This window comes from Mesoplodon mirus (assembly GCF_964341445.2).
Source record: "Mesoplodon mirus genome assembly, chromosome: 4".
In the NCBI taxonomy this organism is placed as follows: Eukaryota; Metazoa; Chordata; class Mammalia; order Artiodactyla; family Ziphiidae; genus Mesoplodon; species Mesoplodon mirus.
Genome location: NC_138979.1, coordinates 96,049,415 through 96,065,335, shown reverse-complemented (window position 1 = coordinate 96,065,335; position 15,921 = coordinate 96,049,415). Strand labels below are relative to the sequence as shown.

General features: G+C 39.0%; 1 protein-coding gene across 5 annotated transcripts in view; it reads right to left on the bottom strand.

Moving 5' to 3' along the window:
- The window catches only part of ATP8B4 (ATPase phospholipid transporting 8B4 (putative)), a 257,802-nt gene that overhangs the window by 127,450 nt on the left and 114,431 nt on the right, over window positions 1–15,921 (bottom strand). For 4 of the 5 annotated variants that reach the window (XM_082616903.1, XM_082616904.1, XM_082616906.1 and 1 more), the window contains one exon: window positions 8,083–8,155. In XM_082616903.1, the coding sequence (XP_082473029.1) occupies window positions 8,083–8,155 (73 nt within the window). Of the gene's footprint in view, window positions 1–8,082; window positions 8,156–14,436; window positions 14,886–15,921 lie in introns of those variants that run through there. The other variant, XM_082616907.1, reaches the window with a different exon arrangement.

Genomic DNA, 15,921 nt, shown 5'->3' with positions numbered 1-15,921 from the left:
TTAGCTCTGTCTAAATGTACAACTGGCATTCCAAAACTGTAAACGTTTCTTACCTTTGCTTTTTAAATATTTGAATTGTCCTATTCTCAAACCTTGGAGGTTAAATTTAGAATCAATCCACTCATTTCATTGTCTCAAGCTTTTAAATTTTCAACTCGAAAATAGGTGTGGTGTAGGTGCATGTGGCGGGGAGGGGGTATAGTTTTGTCTAAGTTGTAATAAAACAGAACTAAAAAACAACTCAGTGACAACCCCTAACTGAATAAATGGGTTTGCACTATCAAGGCTCCGCCTCAACTCTGGATGAAAAAGCCAGAGACGCCTGTCAAGGCAGAAGTTATTTATTTTCTGACTTCTCACAACGTGACCTGAGCAAACCCGCTCTGAAGAGAACATGTGAAGAATGTATGCCACTCTTGAGCCAAAAATTACCCATCTTGCATTTAAAGTGAAAAAATGTTATGAAAATTTACCTTGATTTTACTTCTCACATTTAAATTTCAATGAATAAAGGCACAAAGCACAATAGCAGTAGAGCTTCATGCTCTTTGGCCTATGGTTCTCCACCCCAAGTTTAACAGGATCATTTCCAAAAAAATCCACAATTCCCTAATTCTATCATCTGTGATTGAAATAGTTGTGAAGTTTAGAGAAAGATACCCATTTGTACCTAGAGTTGCTTTTCTTCAAAACTCTGCCTAGTAAGAACCATTACTTTTTTCTTGTTACAGTTTAATTTTGAGCTCAGCTGCCTTAAGACATACTTTTGATAAACAAAGGGAGGAATTGTTGGCCACAGTTGGCTCAGAACATGTGACTGAGTCACCACTGCCACCTTCTGACCAGATTCTTTCCTAAGCAGTGACTCAACTTCCTAGAGGCATAAACTGAGAACTGTAAACCCCACGGGTTCTGGGCTAACTCTTCCTGTTCTCTCTACCCCCTGGGAACCTGGGACTTCTACCTTCCTGTCTTCTACCTTCCCCGCCTCCTCCTGTCACCTCCATTGTCACCTTTCTCTATGTCCTCTGAACCTTCCTCCTGTTTTCCCACTCCCTGATCTCTGTCCTGCCTCCCCTCATTCTTCCTCTGTTCTCCCTGCCCTACTGCTGAGCCTTGGTCTTTCCTTTTGCTAACTTCTCTCTTCAAGTTTTTTTAAATTCATTAGTTGAGGAGGAAGTGTGAAGGGGCAGGACCATCGTGGCATCCAGTGGAATAAGTGACCAGCTCACTCATCATCATGCCGTCCTATTTCCACGTGCACCCAGTAGTCATTCTGGAAAGGAAGGGCAAGAGAGCTGTAGTAACAGCCCTGTTAGTCCTGGGCAGCCATTTGGTCAGAGGTTCTGGGAAGGGAGTGGAGCAACACATGGGTGGTATTAGGGCCCAACAAACCCCATGACTCTGTGAGCCTCAGGTCAGTCCTCCTTAAACTGATCCCTTTGGTATCTCTCAGGGACCCAATTCCTAGTCGATCCAGAAACTGGTGTTTGAGCTGTAGGTGTTTATAATACCAGTAGCCAAAATTTGGTGAGGACTTACTATGTGTCTGGCACTATGCCAATAGCCTTACATGCAATATTTTATTTAACTCAAAAAAATCCTAAATGTAGGTCTTGTTATCTCCACTTTATAGATAAGCAAAGTGAGACTGAGAGAGGTTCAGTAACTTGTTTGTGGCCATATAGTAAGTAGGGCACCAGGATGTGAATCTAGGCAATCTAAGGCATTTACTGCCAGGAGTACTAATTAAATAAAAACTTCTTACCTTCAAGGATTTTATAGTTTAGTAAAGGCAGAATATGACAAGGGTTCTAAGTGTCTTATTAACAAAGTGCTGTGGAAGGAATGCAAACGAAAAAGGGAGTACGTCGGGTTGGTAGTTGAGGAAGGGCCTAATGGAATATTCTGGGTGGAATGGAGGGCAGGTCTCCGCGGGCAGAGGTGTTAGCAGGAATGCAGCACAGGGAAGGGAAGGTGTGATTATTGGAACTCACAGGGGGACCAGGCAGCAGTTAATTCCAACCATACCCATCTTCCTTAGACCCCCATTTGTACTTTCTGCTGTCAATTATTGGTGCCTTTTCCCCATGTCCTTCCAGGAAAGGCTCAGCTATGTCTCCCAAAAATTAAGGAATGTTTTTCAACACAATATTTCTTCTCCCACCTTCCACAGGTAACAAAAAGCCCAAGCAGGGGCTTCACGGAAAACTGAAACAAATATACCAGCCAGAGGAGCCTTGAAAACCTTGAACATCTTTGAGTTCTAGGCGCCAATGACACTGGACTCCTAGATTTACTAGGCATGATTAATGTTTGTTGAATTAAAGAACAAATGAAGCAAAACTTCGATTATAACACCTGAAAGCTGTAGAATTCTTTAAGGGTTTACAAAACACTCTCACATAATTGCGTCACTTTATTCTCTCAACAACCCCATTAGGGGATAATATTGTTCCCATTGTGTGTATAAGAAACCTGGGAAGGCAATTTCTGGCCTCACAAGCACTAGATGAGCTAAATTAACCCATGTAATGCCCATACCCTTTACAAAGTCATGGTGAAAGTTTTATCACATCTAATAGAGGATCCCCAGACTCCAAGCAATATAAGGCCATACTCATGGCCACATGGAGGTTAAGGGCAAAGCTAGAACTCAGAACTCTGATCCCAAAATGTATGCTCTTTCCACTGGCTGGCTACAAAATCACTGGAATTACAACTATGAAAAACAGACAGCATTTCACTTTGTTGGTGTTCAAAAACCAAAACTACAATGGTAAAAGAATATTGGGATTCGATTCATGATGTGATAGAAAGATAAATTTGCAGAATTAATTGGAACACCATATTTGGATCTCCCTTCATTTTTTTTAAGCCATTCTCACATGTGGAATTCTTCTTTATTTTCTTTATCATCTACAAAATTATCTTTTCTTTTATTCTTTTACAGTGCAAAAATAAGAATACAAAATGGCTCATGCAGTATGAGTATACTTATGGAAAAATATGTTGATGTGGACAAGTCAGAATGAAGTCATAAAAATGGGTAAGATTATAGTTAATGTTTTCATTTAAAATTTAAATTTCAGATCCAGCAAATGAATGTTGAATGTCTCACATATTTTTTAAAAAGGAAGATTTATTTCAGCAATTAGAGTAAAACAACTAACTCTGATTTGAAGCTATAAAACTTAAAATAACTAAAAAAGGCAATTCAACCACAAAATGGCCTCCCCGAAGGATGTCCAAAAACAGTGCTGAAAAAGACTGGAGAAAATGCCCTGATGATGGGTCAAGAGAAAGCCAAAGCCTGCCCATGGTCAGCACTGGAGTTTAGGTTAAACTAGCCCTTTCATTTCTTACGGTGAAATTTTCAGTTCTGTAACAGAAGAATGTCTTTGTTTTAAAGCAAAAATTTACTGTTGTAAACACCTAAAACATGAAGGCCTTTCTGTGGAGGGGATGGAGGGTGGACTGTTTTTCAAATAAGCTAAACAATTAAATTCATGTGATGTTCAAATATGCTCATGTCCAGTAAGAGGTTTATTTCTACCACCAGATGAGAAAAGCCAAACAAGACAAGAGCACTGCTGTCAAGTAAAGGAGGAAGGTAGGCCTGGCTCCCAGGGTCCAGGCTCTGGCAGTATCAAGAACTCTGCAGTGTGTTTTTCTCACACAGTTTACTTAATTCTTCTAATGCAAGTCAATCTCATTGTGATAACTGAATTATGCTCTACGTTGTTTTTTTTTTTTTTCTTGGTCCCGAAGTAAAAATAGGAGCTCTGGAAATTCAGCTCAAAAGTGTTTTAGAGTTTTTTTTAAAAAGGTAAGGGGCAGTTTTCCTTACTAGGAAAACAAAGGTGAGTAACTTCTGAACATGCCAGCTAACTGGTCATCTCAGGCAAGCTCCTTTTTCCTTCCTTAAAATGTACTGATATGGTGACATAAATCCAGTTAGAAGTTCTAAGTTTGGACAGCTAGAGGTTATGCGTCAGAATTGGGTGCAACATTCTCTGGCCACTTCACCTCCATCATCCAAGCCTAGAGGCCCTGATTCTGGAAGCCCAGTCGCAAGGTAATCAGGACCAACTTTTCCAGTGGAGGCAGGAGCAGCGTATGGTAAAGGGAGGGGTTAAAACTCCTGGCTCTCCTATTGACAAGCTATCTGATGGCACTGTGCCTCCATTTTCTCATCTGTAAAATGGAAACAATAATAGTACATAACCTGCCGCCATTGGGATAATGTGAGGATTAAATGAGTTAAGTTATATAAAGAGCTTGTAATATTGTCTGTCATGTGGCACATAGTCAATAAAGGCGAGCTATTATTATCATGATCTTCATGATCTGGTTTCCCAAGATGTACCTCTGTGCAGTAACTCCGAAGTGAGTCTCTTTTAGAGACCTGTGATTGTTGCTCCCCAAATGTAAGCTCTCTGACAGCCCCTGCCAACTGATGCCAGGGAATAGGAAGTTATATTAGCACTCCTAAGTGATTACAGCAGTTCACCCACAGAAACATTTATTTGTCCTCGAAAACAGTTTCATAGGTGCCGCGCAGCTGCACATGGATAAATTTTGAACAAAGTGACCTCATCAAGAGGCACTGTGGTGTTTTGGCGTTTGAAGGAATCCCTTCCTCACTTATCCAAAGATTAAACCAACAAGCTATAATTGTATGAGTCAGACAGAGATCAATGGAGATAAAAGTATCATCTTTGTCACTGATCAAGCTATTGGAGACCAGGCTTTAGGTCTGTGGGCCCAGTGGGCTTGCTAACACTTCACCCCTGTTAGACTCATCTAGTCATAGTTGAAGCTCTTTGGAAGCTCGAAACTACCTGGACCCTCCTGCTACCCCCACCATGGGGATTTACTCCTGTAAAATTGGTACTTCGAACGAACAGGGCAGAATGTACTCTCTGTACACAGACAGAGCCCAAAGAGAAAGGGAAGGAAGGAGGTGCCAGGTCATGCACACCACTCACTGCCCCAGCAGTCAAAAATCGGAGAAGTCACTCCTGGGAGAGGGGAACAAGCAAGGGGGTGCAAGACGCTTAGTGTTATTTTGGGGCTGCCCCTCCAAGTGAAAACAAGAAGGACGAACTAGGAAAGAGTAGGGAGTAAGCATTTCTACCCCATCATGTAGCCACAATAAAAAGGCTACATCTGCACTGTCCAGTAAGGTAGCCACAAGTCACACGTGGCTATTTAAATCTTAATTAATTAAAATTAAATAGAATTTAACATTCAGTTGTTCTAGCCACATTTCCAGTGCTCAGTATCCACAAGGTGCTACTGGCTGTTCTATATTTGGACGCACAAATATAGAACATTTTCTTCATTGCAGAAATTTCTATTGGACAGTGCTGGGACACGTGAATCACTGACTTCATGGAAACTCATCTAAATGTGGGATTCATTTTAAATCAATGATAATGATGCATGCATGGAACTGGTTTCCTTCCATGTGATGCTTGCACTTACACTTGACTTCCATGCTTCATTCCACAGAAAGGTTTGCAATAACAAGCAAGCATGTGTTATTTTCTATAACGCAGAAAATACAACTAAATTAAAAACAAAGACCAAGGGAAGTGCAAATTAGAATATTAAGGCTAGAGGGCAAGTTGGAGCACAGATATGCTGTCCATGAGATCCCTGGAGTTAAGAGATTTGAGACACAAATTTGACTCCTGCCTTTATGGGATTCACCTCAAAGAATCTGATAAATGAACATAGTATATTATCAGTGAACAAGTGAGTTCAGCCCAATATTTACCCCTGTTAGAGTATATCCACAGGGCTCTTAAAACATTATTTTTACTGAATACCTTAAGCAGAAATTACCTAGCATTTCCCCTGAAATATAATTCCAAACAAAATAATAGTTAAGTGTTTGGGATACTTTAATTTTTCCTAATTCCACTATATCTAGCACCATGCCTGGCATAAAGTAATTTCCAAAAATTTTTTTTTGAATGCACACATCCTAGAATTCTATATATGCCCATTAAAAAAAAAAAGTTAAGATTATCCACTAAGAAGCACCAAAACTTTTTCATTGTAATTATCTTAATTGAAAGTAGAACCAAAATGAGTTATATGGAGCCCTTTCTTCTTAAGCAAAGAACCCTGAATATATGTGATCTTTTCTTAATTAGGGCATATTAGTACCTCATGGATCCAGAACACCCTGAATTTTGGAAATTTATAACCACTTTTCTTTTTATTTTTCTGTCTTCTTTCTTAGAAAATATTGACATTAATTCATTCAGCCAACATTTACTGACTGCCCCCTATGATCCCACATGGCACTAGATGTAACGGATCAGGCAAATCAATGTGCTCTTTGCTTGTAAGAATCTTGTAGTCTAGTCTCAGCTCAGACAGAGAATCACAGCAACTACGGGCTGGAAGGGATCTCTGAGATCATATAGTGCTCTTGCACCTTGATTTGACACGTGAAGAAACAAACGAAAGGCAAAGAAGATAAAGTGCTATCACTGAAGGAATGGAGCAAAGACTCAGTTCTCATCCAATTCCCCACCCAGTATCCTTACACTGTATTTTACACTAAGCCTCAATCTTTCCCACAGGGTATGTTCTTCTAACAGATGCTACCCTCAGTGTACTGCTCCTAGTATTTTTTTTTTTTTTTTTTTTTTTTTTTTTTTGCAGTACGCGGGCCTCTCACCGCCGCGGCCTCTCCCGTTGCGGAGCACAGGCTCCGGACGCACAGGCCCAGCGGCCATGGCTCACGGGCCCAGCCGCTCCGCGGCACATGGGATCCCCCCAGACCGGGGCACGAACCCGTATCCCCTGCATCGGCAGGCGGACTCTCAACCACTGCGCCACCAGGGAGGCCCGCTCCTAGTATTTAATGAGCTGGAAAATAAGCTGGACATGCTACTTTAAATTGTGTCCAAAAAAAGTAAATAGGTTTTGAAAACCTGGCAGACTGCCCTAGGTCTAAGGAACCCAGGTTACATTGGTGGGCTCTGAGACCTCCGTTTTGGCTGCACCAACACCTTTTTGCTTATTTTTGGCTCTCGGCTATTTTCTAGAGACTTGAGGTTGTCAGAGAAATAAGCACTTCTCTATTTAAACTGTGCACTCTTTTTGAATGGCCTATCCACTGACTAGTCACCTTAGCATGGGTTGTTCCAGAGAATCAGTATACACAGATGATACATTAATGAAAGAAGACTGTTTCTGAAAGTGAATGTTTAAGAGTCTTAACTGAGTTGTTCTTGTAAATAGATCTTGGGACCATTTGTTTTATGCTGTGGGAAAATGTCTCAAATTTAATGAAGAACACAGCTTGATAAATAAAATGGCATAAACACAAAAATTTTCATGAGTAATCTAATATATATTTGACATAAAGACTACAATAGTTATAATTTTTAATCTCTGATCTGGATAGCTTTTATAGCCTTGCATTTAATACAAACTATAGTTAGTCACATATATTTTAGTTTTAACTGACCCCCTGAATTTTATTAAGGAAACTGTAACACAGGCAGCTTGAGAATATAAATTATAGTGCATTTGATATACAAAGTAAAACCTCATAAATAGCATTTATTAAGAACATTCAATCAACATTTTCCAATCGTGATTATTCAGGAAAGAAGATCCATTTTCTCTTTCTATAGCGAATCTTTTCTTCTATGATACTGCCCATCAACAGTATTAATTCCGTTACTGGGGGGATAATATTCAAACTATGTGAGAACAAACTATTTTTAAAGTACTCTGGAGCATTTTAAAAGCTCTTATTTACATCAAACAATTGACAGCCTGATTTTAAATATTTTTTATCTATTAATTTCCCAAAGGAAATAACAAGGTGATAATCACTCAGCCTTATCTGAGTTATCAGCTTATTGAAAGTAATTAATCAATATGTCTTTCAAATATTTTATAATTGAGACTTTTTAATAATACATCCTGGTATTCCCTCCTTAATTATGCTAAATTAGCACAGATTTATTAAATTTGCAAATGTAAATATTTTAGTACATATGCTATTTTAAGCTGAGACAAATTTCTTAAACAATACTAAATACTCACAGCAATAAATTGGTTATTTTCTAATTTAATGATGTCTCCCACTTTGACATTCATCCATTTTTCATTCTGCAGTCTAAGAACAAAAACAAAATTAATTTTTTTCAGGAACAGAGAAGAATCAAGAGAATGTATTCACAATGGAGCATCATATGACAGAAGAAGCAGATAAGACTTTTTTTCTAGAATACTAAATTCAAAGAACCTTGCATAACAAAGTCTTTTACCTGAGTGATGTGGGAACTAAGGCCCAGAGAAGTCAAGTGATTTGCCCAAAGACACCCAGTGAGTTAGTTATCCCTGGGGCTAGACTCAAAATGCCTAACTCTTGGCTGTGTGCTCTTTCCACCACTCCATGGTACCAGCTTTATACAGCAGCTATTAACTCTTACTGGCATATCCTTGGGCAGGATATTAAAAAAAAAATACTCAGGGGGAAGGAAAGAAAGAAATTCAGTCATTAACATTCTTTTCAACCTTTGTGTTAATAAATATAGAAACATCACTGCTGTTGTCTCAGAAGTCTGTTTAACTGGAGGCAAGAAGTGAAGGAGACAGAAGCAAGGGGGCAATAGCTAAAATGCAAGTAAGAGGAAAAGAACAAAAATTCTGGAAAGGACAAGAACAGCAATGGGTGACAAAAGAAGCCTTAGAAAACCGAACAAGAAAGACCACCTACAAATCATCCACAGCACTCTGGCCAAAGGGCAGGCTTGGTGGCATTCTAACGGCTAGGACCAACAGCTCAGAATTGAGAACACAGGCAAGATGTTGCACTGTTTTCTTCGAGGCTCATGTATATAATGGAGTCACAGGTCTACCCTTCACCAAGTTCAAAGGGGTTTTTGACAAAAAGCTATTGTGTCTAGCTGGTCAGGCCCCTCGAAACAGTTAGGCAGACAGGCCATCTGGAAACAGACCACCTGTGGCAGTATCCGTGATGCTAATCATCCCCTCTGAAGTTCTCTGAAATGTAAACCAGCTTTGTTTTCCAAGTTGGAGACCTTCATCACACTTCTTTCTCAGCGATTCCCTTCTAGGAGAGAAGGCTGGGACGAGTAGGCCAGGTTCCCCAACAAGTTAAGGTGGGCAGGTTAATTTCATTGTGCAGTTTTTAAAAAACAACCTAATTTACTTCTTTTATAAGCTGGAAAACAGTTTTAAATATTTATACAACTGTAAAATATGCCTCACACTATCAACCCTGCTGGGTCATTTGGCTTAAACACTCAAAGAATTTCTCTTTAATACGGATCCAAGTACATGTTGTTCTGGAAAGTTTTCAATTGCAGCATTTTCATCTCTAGCCAGAATTCAATCATTTTTCCAATGCCATACTTTTCTGCATTTTATCTAGTTCAATGACAATGAAAGACCCTAGGAAGTCTTTAAATCTCATTTTATTTATTTTTACAGGTATGGATAGATTATGTGCTGGTCTATTTCTCCTGGGGTATCTCCTTTGGAGCATTAGTCACGTTTCTCAGGGGACAGTATCTTAGATAAAATGAAAGTGCATCTGCTTCAAGAAGAAGCTGAGATGATACTAAGTCTCATTTGCAAACTTCTATTCCTCTTACCTGTATACTATAAGCTCTACAAAGGACCACGTCCTACCTCTTCCACCAAAATGGAAAAATCAACCCAAGGTAAAAGGAAACTCTACAGGATCTCTTATACATTTTAAAATGCACACTTGAGAGTTAAGTTTGCACAGGTAAGTAACAATAGCCACTATTTGGGGTAATAAATTCTAACTTGTCTAGTGTCATAATATTTCCCCCCATAAAACCAAAGCAACTGGAAATATGTTTTTAAAAGTCTGGTGATATCCATGGGAATTAGTTGAATTAACCGCTACACTTGCAAAAATACTGGAATAAAATCTCTTTAAGAAAAAAATTTGCAAAATCCCAGGGCATGCAAAGAATCCTTGATAAGGAAGAATCTGATATGGTCAATATGGATTCCTACTGGGACAATACAGAGAAGTGATAAAGCAGAGAAAAATCCCTTCCCTCATGCCAAATTCTCATGCCCATTCTCCTCCTATCCACACGCACCCCATCTGTATTTTACCCTCTACTTTCTAACCTATTAAATATTTCCAAAAATAGAAAAACACTCAGAATAAATCATCTGACCAACCCCCACTAAGATTTGACCATTAGTCTGCTAATGTCATCCAACAGGCCAAGAAAGCAGAAAATATTTGTAATACCATGTATGAGCCCAGTCTCCCTTACTTTATCTCACTCTACTCCTTTTTCTCTCTTTCTCTCTTGCCACCTGTCTGCCCTCTGACCAGAACATATACCTTGGAACTCCTCTTCCCAAAAGGCCCCTTTGTAACCCCAGATATCTTCTAACACCTACTCTTATCCTTGGTCACCTACCCCTTTCCACCTATTCCAATGGAAATTCCTTCCCTAAAAATGAGCACTCCAAACACTTTACTTCCAAAGTCTATGACTAACAGTATTTGAAATCTTAAAAACCTTCTGGTATGTACATGTACAAATTCCACAGGACAAAATATCACCTCTGTGGGCTATGAGCTATAGAGAAGTTCACAAGGCAACAATGTTTGTGACAAAATTTTTCAGAATTTGAAGGAAAATATTGTTGTGAAGGTACACAAACATGGGAGAAATTTCCTCAAAGGAAATATTATCCAAAACTAATGATCAATATGACAAAAACAGCAAGTGGTATTCCCTGGATGTTGACCCTGACCCTAGCGCTATCCAACTATTTCATCAATAACCTACACAACCAACCCACAGACACATTTGTCAGACTTGTACACAGCATCCTACCAAGAAGAGAGCATAACTCTTACAAAGAAGATTGTGAGAAAAAAAAAAGATTGTGACAGAAAGTTATGACTTGAAGAGGCTACCAGAAACTGAACGAAGAGGAAGAAGTACAAAACAGATTATTTTGGAGAGGAGAAAGTAACACTCTACAGATTTAATTAGGGCTTTGAAGAAAAAGGGCCTGGAGACATCAGTAAACCATATGTTGTGTGTGATGTCTTGGTTAAGCCTCTTATTTGAATCTATATCTGTAGAACAATCAATATGTATAACACAATCAGAGGAGTTTTTTTAATGTTATTTCCTATTCTTTCTTACCAGGTAATGATAATTTCATTTAACTAGGACCTCAGAGATACACTTCAGTTAGCACTAAGGATCATAGCTACAAAAGTACCCAAACTTACTAACAAATATAAACTGATAAAGATCTGCAAAGGAATTTAAATCGAATATATTTTAAATCCCACCATTTTTCTTTTCCTACACACTACAACCACCACTGACTTCATAACATCAAAGGCATATCAGAAGACTGGAGGGACAGATAGGAAAATTTCCTTTAAGGCTCATCTTCAAAATATTTCTAGACTTCTAAGATTTTAGCTTGTATAGTAATTTCATTTTGCCATCATCCTGAAACAACGAAAACACACACTCCCCGGCCCTCAATGTGTGGTGCAGCTGTTCCCAAGACTCATGTTTGAAGCAAACTTGCGTCATAGCTCTGTGCAGGGAACACAGGGTGGCCTTGTGGGACGTGAAAATGACACTTGGCTCCATAGACTCGGCACCTTCAAACTTCGCTTTTACTGTTGTCAAGAAAAGCCCTCCCACTCTAGTAAAGGATTTGTAGTATATACTCTGTAAGCAAGTTAATTCATGTAATTGCACTGAATCAAGAAACCCCAAGATTTTAAAAAATGCTTCAATTATCAGTATCACCACATAATTGCTTCAGCTTTTGAAATGGACATAATCTAGCTAATGCTTCTTTGAACCAGATTTTTCAAAAATAGTTGGAGTAGTAAGTTAGCTTTTACCTTATAAGCTCACAAGCCAATCACTACATAATAAGCCAAAATTCAAGAAAAGGACTCATAAAATTTAAATTCCAAAGGTACCATAAAACATATGGGGTTAATTGTCACAGAATAGCGACCAGAATTATTTTGAGGAAAGAATTTTTAAAAACACACCCACTAACTATATATCTACTCTCAGAACATCAGAGAATCTGAGTTCTGAGAAAAGGTGGTGAGAGATAGCAGCTGTATCTAATAATTGTTGATAAATTTGTCTGAACCTGCTTCTTCCTGATAAGGCATAGCATAGTAGGAGCTGCTACAATTTGCTGAAGACCTCCTTGAGAAAATGAGAGTGGGATAGCATGTCCCATTCTCCATGTCACTGAACCCCTGGCTCCAGGGGCTAGAAATCAAGTATTTACCATGAGCAAGATACCAAGCCCATTGCTGAAGCTTAAGGGGCAGAAGGAAGAGATCTTCATGGGTCTCCTCAAGGCTTCTTTCATCCTTTCCACAATCTAATTCTCCTGATTGCCCATTAGCATCACAGATTCCTGAAAAGAAGATTTCCTCAAAAGCTACAGAAGTTATGTTGGCATACTAGAGAAAGAAGATAATAAAGAAGGTCAGTATAATTGACCTCACCTAATTAACCAAACAATCCACATACACTGAGCTTGCTTTCTTCCTTAATCTCAAGCCCATGTCAGATCTATAGCATACTAAAGTATTCAACTGCTCATGAAGACTTTGTTTTATTCACCACTGTATCTTCAGGACCTAGAATAATGCCTAGTTTAGAGTAGGCATTCAGTATTTGTTGAATGAATGATAAGTGAATTAATGAATATAGAATCATTATTTCTAAAAACAGTTGTTGAATGACAGCATTTCTCTGAATGTCTAATAAGAATTATAGCAATGAACAATTTATTTAGTGCTTACTGTATTCCAGGAGGTGTGCTGATCCCTTAATGTATAGGGTTGCCAAATAAAAATAAATGACACCCAATTATATATGAATTTCAGGTAAACAACCAATAATTTTTTAGTTTAAGTGTGTTTCATGCAATATTTGGGATATAGTTATACTAAAATATTGTCATTATCTGCATTTCAAATTTAACTGGATATCCTATATTTTAACTTGCTACATCTGGCAACACTGAATAGTATCTTATCTCATTTAATCCTCACAGCAGCCCTATGAGATAGGTACTCTTTCTACCCCCATTTTAGCAACTTTAATCAGAATAGAAAACTGAAGTTCAAAGAAATTGAGACATTTGCCCTATTTTGCAACATCTGTCAAAAATTCAAATGTCCACATACTTTGACATTCCACTTTAAAAAACTGATCATACAGGTGCTCAAAGATGGATATACAAGAATGTTTATTACAGTATTATTTGTAATAGCAATCTATGAAAAACCATCACTGCCCATCAATAAGAATTAGATAGATATACCAGGGTACACCTATCCAAACATGGCCCATCTACTCAATGGAATACAATGCAGCCACTAACAAGAATAAGATAGGTCTATATGCGCTGATGTGAAATATCCTCCAAGTTACATTATTAGGTTGAAAACAAGCACATGCACAACACTGCACATGTGCTGTAAGATTCTAACTGTGTTTTTTGTGGGGTTTTTTTTGCGGTACGCAGGCCTCTCACTGCTGTGGCCTCTCCCGTGGCGGAGCACAGGCTCCGGACGCACAGGCTCAGCGGCCATAGCTCACGGGCCCAGCTGCTCCACGGTATGTGGGATCTTCCCAGACCGGGGCATGAACCTGTGTCCCCTGCATCGGCAGGCGAACTCTCAACCACTGCGCCACCAGGGAAGCCCTCTAACTGTGTTTTGAAGCAAGGATAAACCTACACATATGTCTGTTGTTACATGCATAGAAAATTTCTTGAAAGACACACAAGAAACTCTTCAGTGGTAGCCATTAGAGAAAGGAAATGAAAAGGAGAACCAGGATGTAAGGGAGACTCCATTTCACTGTATACTTTTCTGGACTGTTTGAATTTTGGCATTACAAATATTGGTATTTTAAAGGGCAATTGGGGAGTAAAAATAGAAGAAAAGAAAACTCCTCCAAATTCACATGTGAGTGGCAGAATCAGAACTACAACCTGAATCTGCCTGACTACAAAGCCATGCTTTTAATAAATCTATACTTATTGTTCTTTTTTTTAACTTTATTTTCCATGATAATTATGTATTGCCTATTTAGAAAGAGAATGGCCCCTAAGGAGCTGAAGAGATTCAAGCACAGCAATAGTGCAGACTCCCAGCGTTTCAATCCAGCTGATCCAAAGACAGCTGGCCGTCATGGTCCCCTGACAAAAGTGTCCAGTGGACAGCAGCAGTTCCTGGTTCTTTTCAATTCCATTGCTGTCAGAGCCACACTACAGTAAGAGATACAGTTTGGCCCTAATCCTCTAACAACAGACTGGTAAACAGGATCTCATTACACTGAGAATGAGCATAATACTCACATCTTTGGAATCTATTTATTTTGAAGAATGCAGATGTTTTCCTCCTTTTCCTCCCTTCTTATTTGCACCATGCTCATGCTGAGGTAGAACCACACAGGGAGGGTTAGGTCTCACACCCATTTTGTAGGGGGATAGGGTGAGAAGAAGGAGAAATGATAAAAGTTATAGTCCTACAGCATGGATAATTTCGTTTAAAAATTTTCTGAGAAAAAGTAATCAATATCAGAGAGGCCCTGCCTAATTTATACAAATCCTTGTAGAGCCTTTTGTGCATTATTTGGGTGCAGAAATACACACACAATTTGGCCTTACTATTTTGAAAACAGAATGATCAATTCACTTACTAAGTTTTACCTGAACAATAAATAAGCCCACTGACAGCTGTGCAGAAAATCTACATGCTTTAATCATTTCCATAAACTGAAACACTTCTCCTGAATGAGTCTCTAGATCCTTTCTGTCTTCTCTGTAAATTCTTAGTAGAATTCCATTAATATATGGCTAATAGATGAAGAAACCCCAAGGAAATCAGAAGAAAATTATTTTAAAGGAAGACTATTACATCTGCTCTCACATACTAATGCTGAGGGAATACGTTAGATTGACCATGGAGAAAACAGAGTAATTTAGGCCTAGGTCACATTCCTGGGCAGCAGAGTCAGAGGGAGATCTGTGTGGAAGAAAGTTATTGGCAAGTTCTCTTGGGAATAACACCTGTGGGGAGTGAAGGAAACAGCTGGGCAGAGGGAGGAGTTAGGCTGTTGATTCAGTCACAGTAAAGGCTCAGCCAACCCCAGGGAAGCTCTGGGGCTGGAACGGGCCTTCAGAGTTGGATCAAGGGGACCAGGCCTTTATACCTTGGCTTTGTTCAGTCATGGGATGCGGTCTGACCCCAGCAATGAGGTGTGACCTTAAGAAAAACAGCTCTCCTCAGCCAAGGGCAATTCCCAGAGAGAGCTGACAGCTGAGGGCTGTATGTAGGCAGCACGCCCAGCAGCTGGAGAAATACATTCTGCAGTCTGGAGGAGGGATGTAGGTGGAACAGCAGACCACCCTCGACAAATTGGGAGCTCACTTTCCAATTCTGCTGTCAACATACTCTTGTAATTAGAATATTCCTTTTTAATTCTAGGCTATTTCACCTTTCTTTAGTTCCAATTTCAATTCCACAAAGTCAATATAACCAGCTGCCATGAGTCCTTAAGCTCCCTAGTTTCATTTTAAAACTTTGGGGGAAAAAAAATCTGTGAAACTTTGGCTCATCCTTTTTTCCAAAGATTATTAAAGAAGTTGGAAGATAGAATTGTATTACCTTTCCATTAAAAATAGTCTACAGATAACCACTGACTACCCAAATATCCTAAGAGTAATGTCAATGGGAAAAATTATTCCTGAAATATTCCTACTATGAAGAACAATTTTTTTAAACATCTTTATTGGAGTATAATTGCTTTACAATGGTGTGTTAGTTTCTGATTTATAACA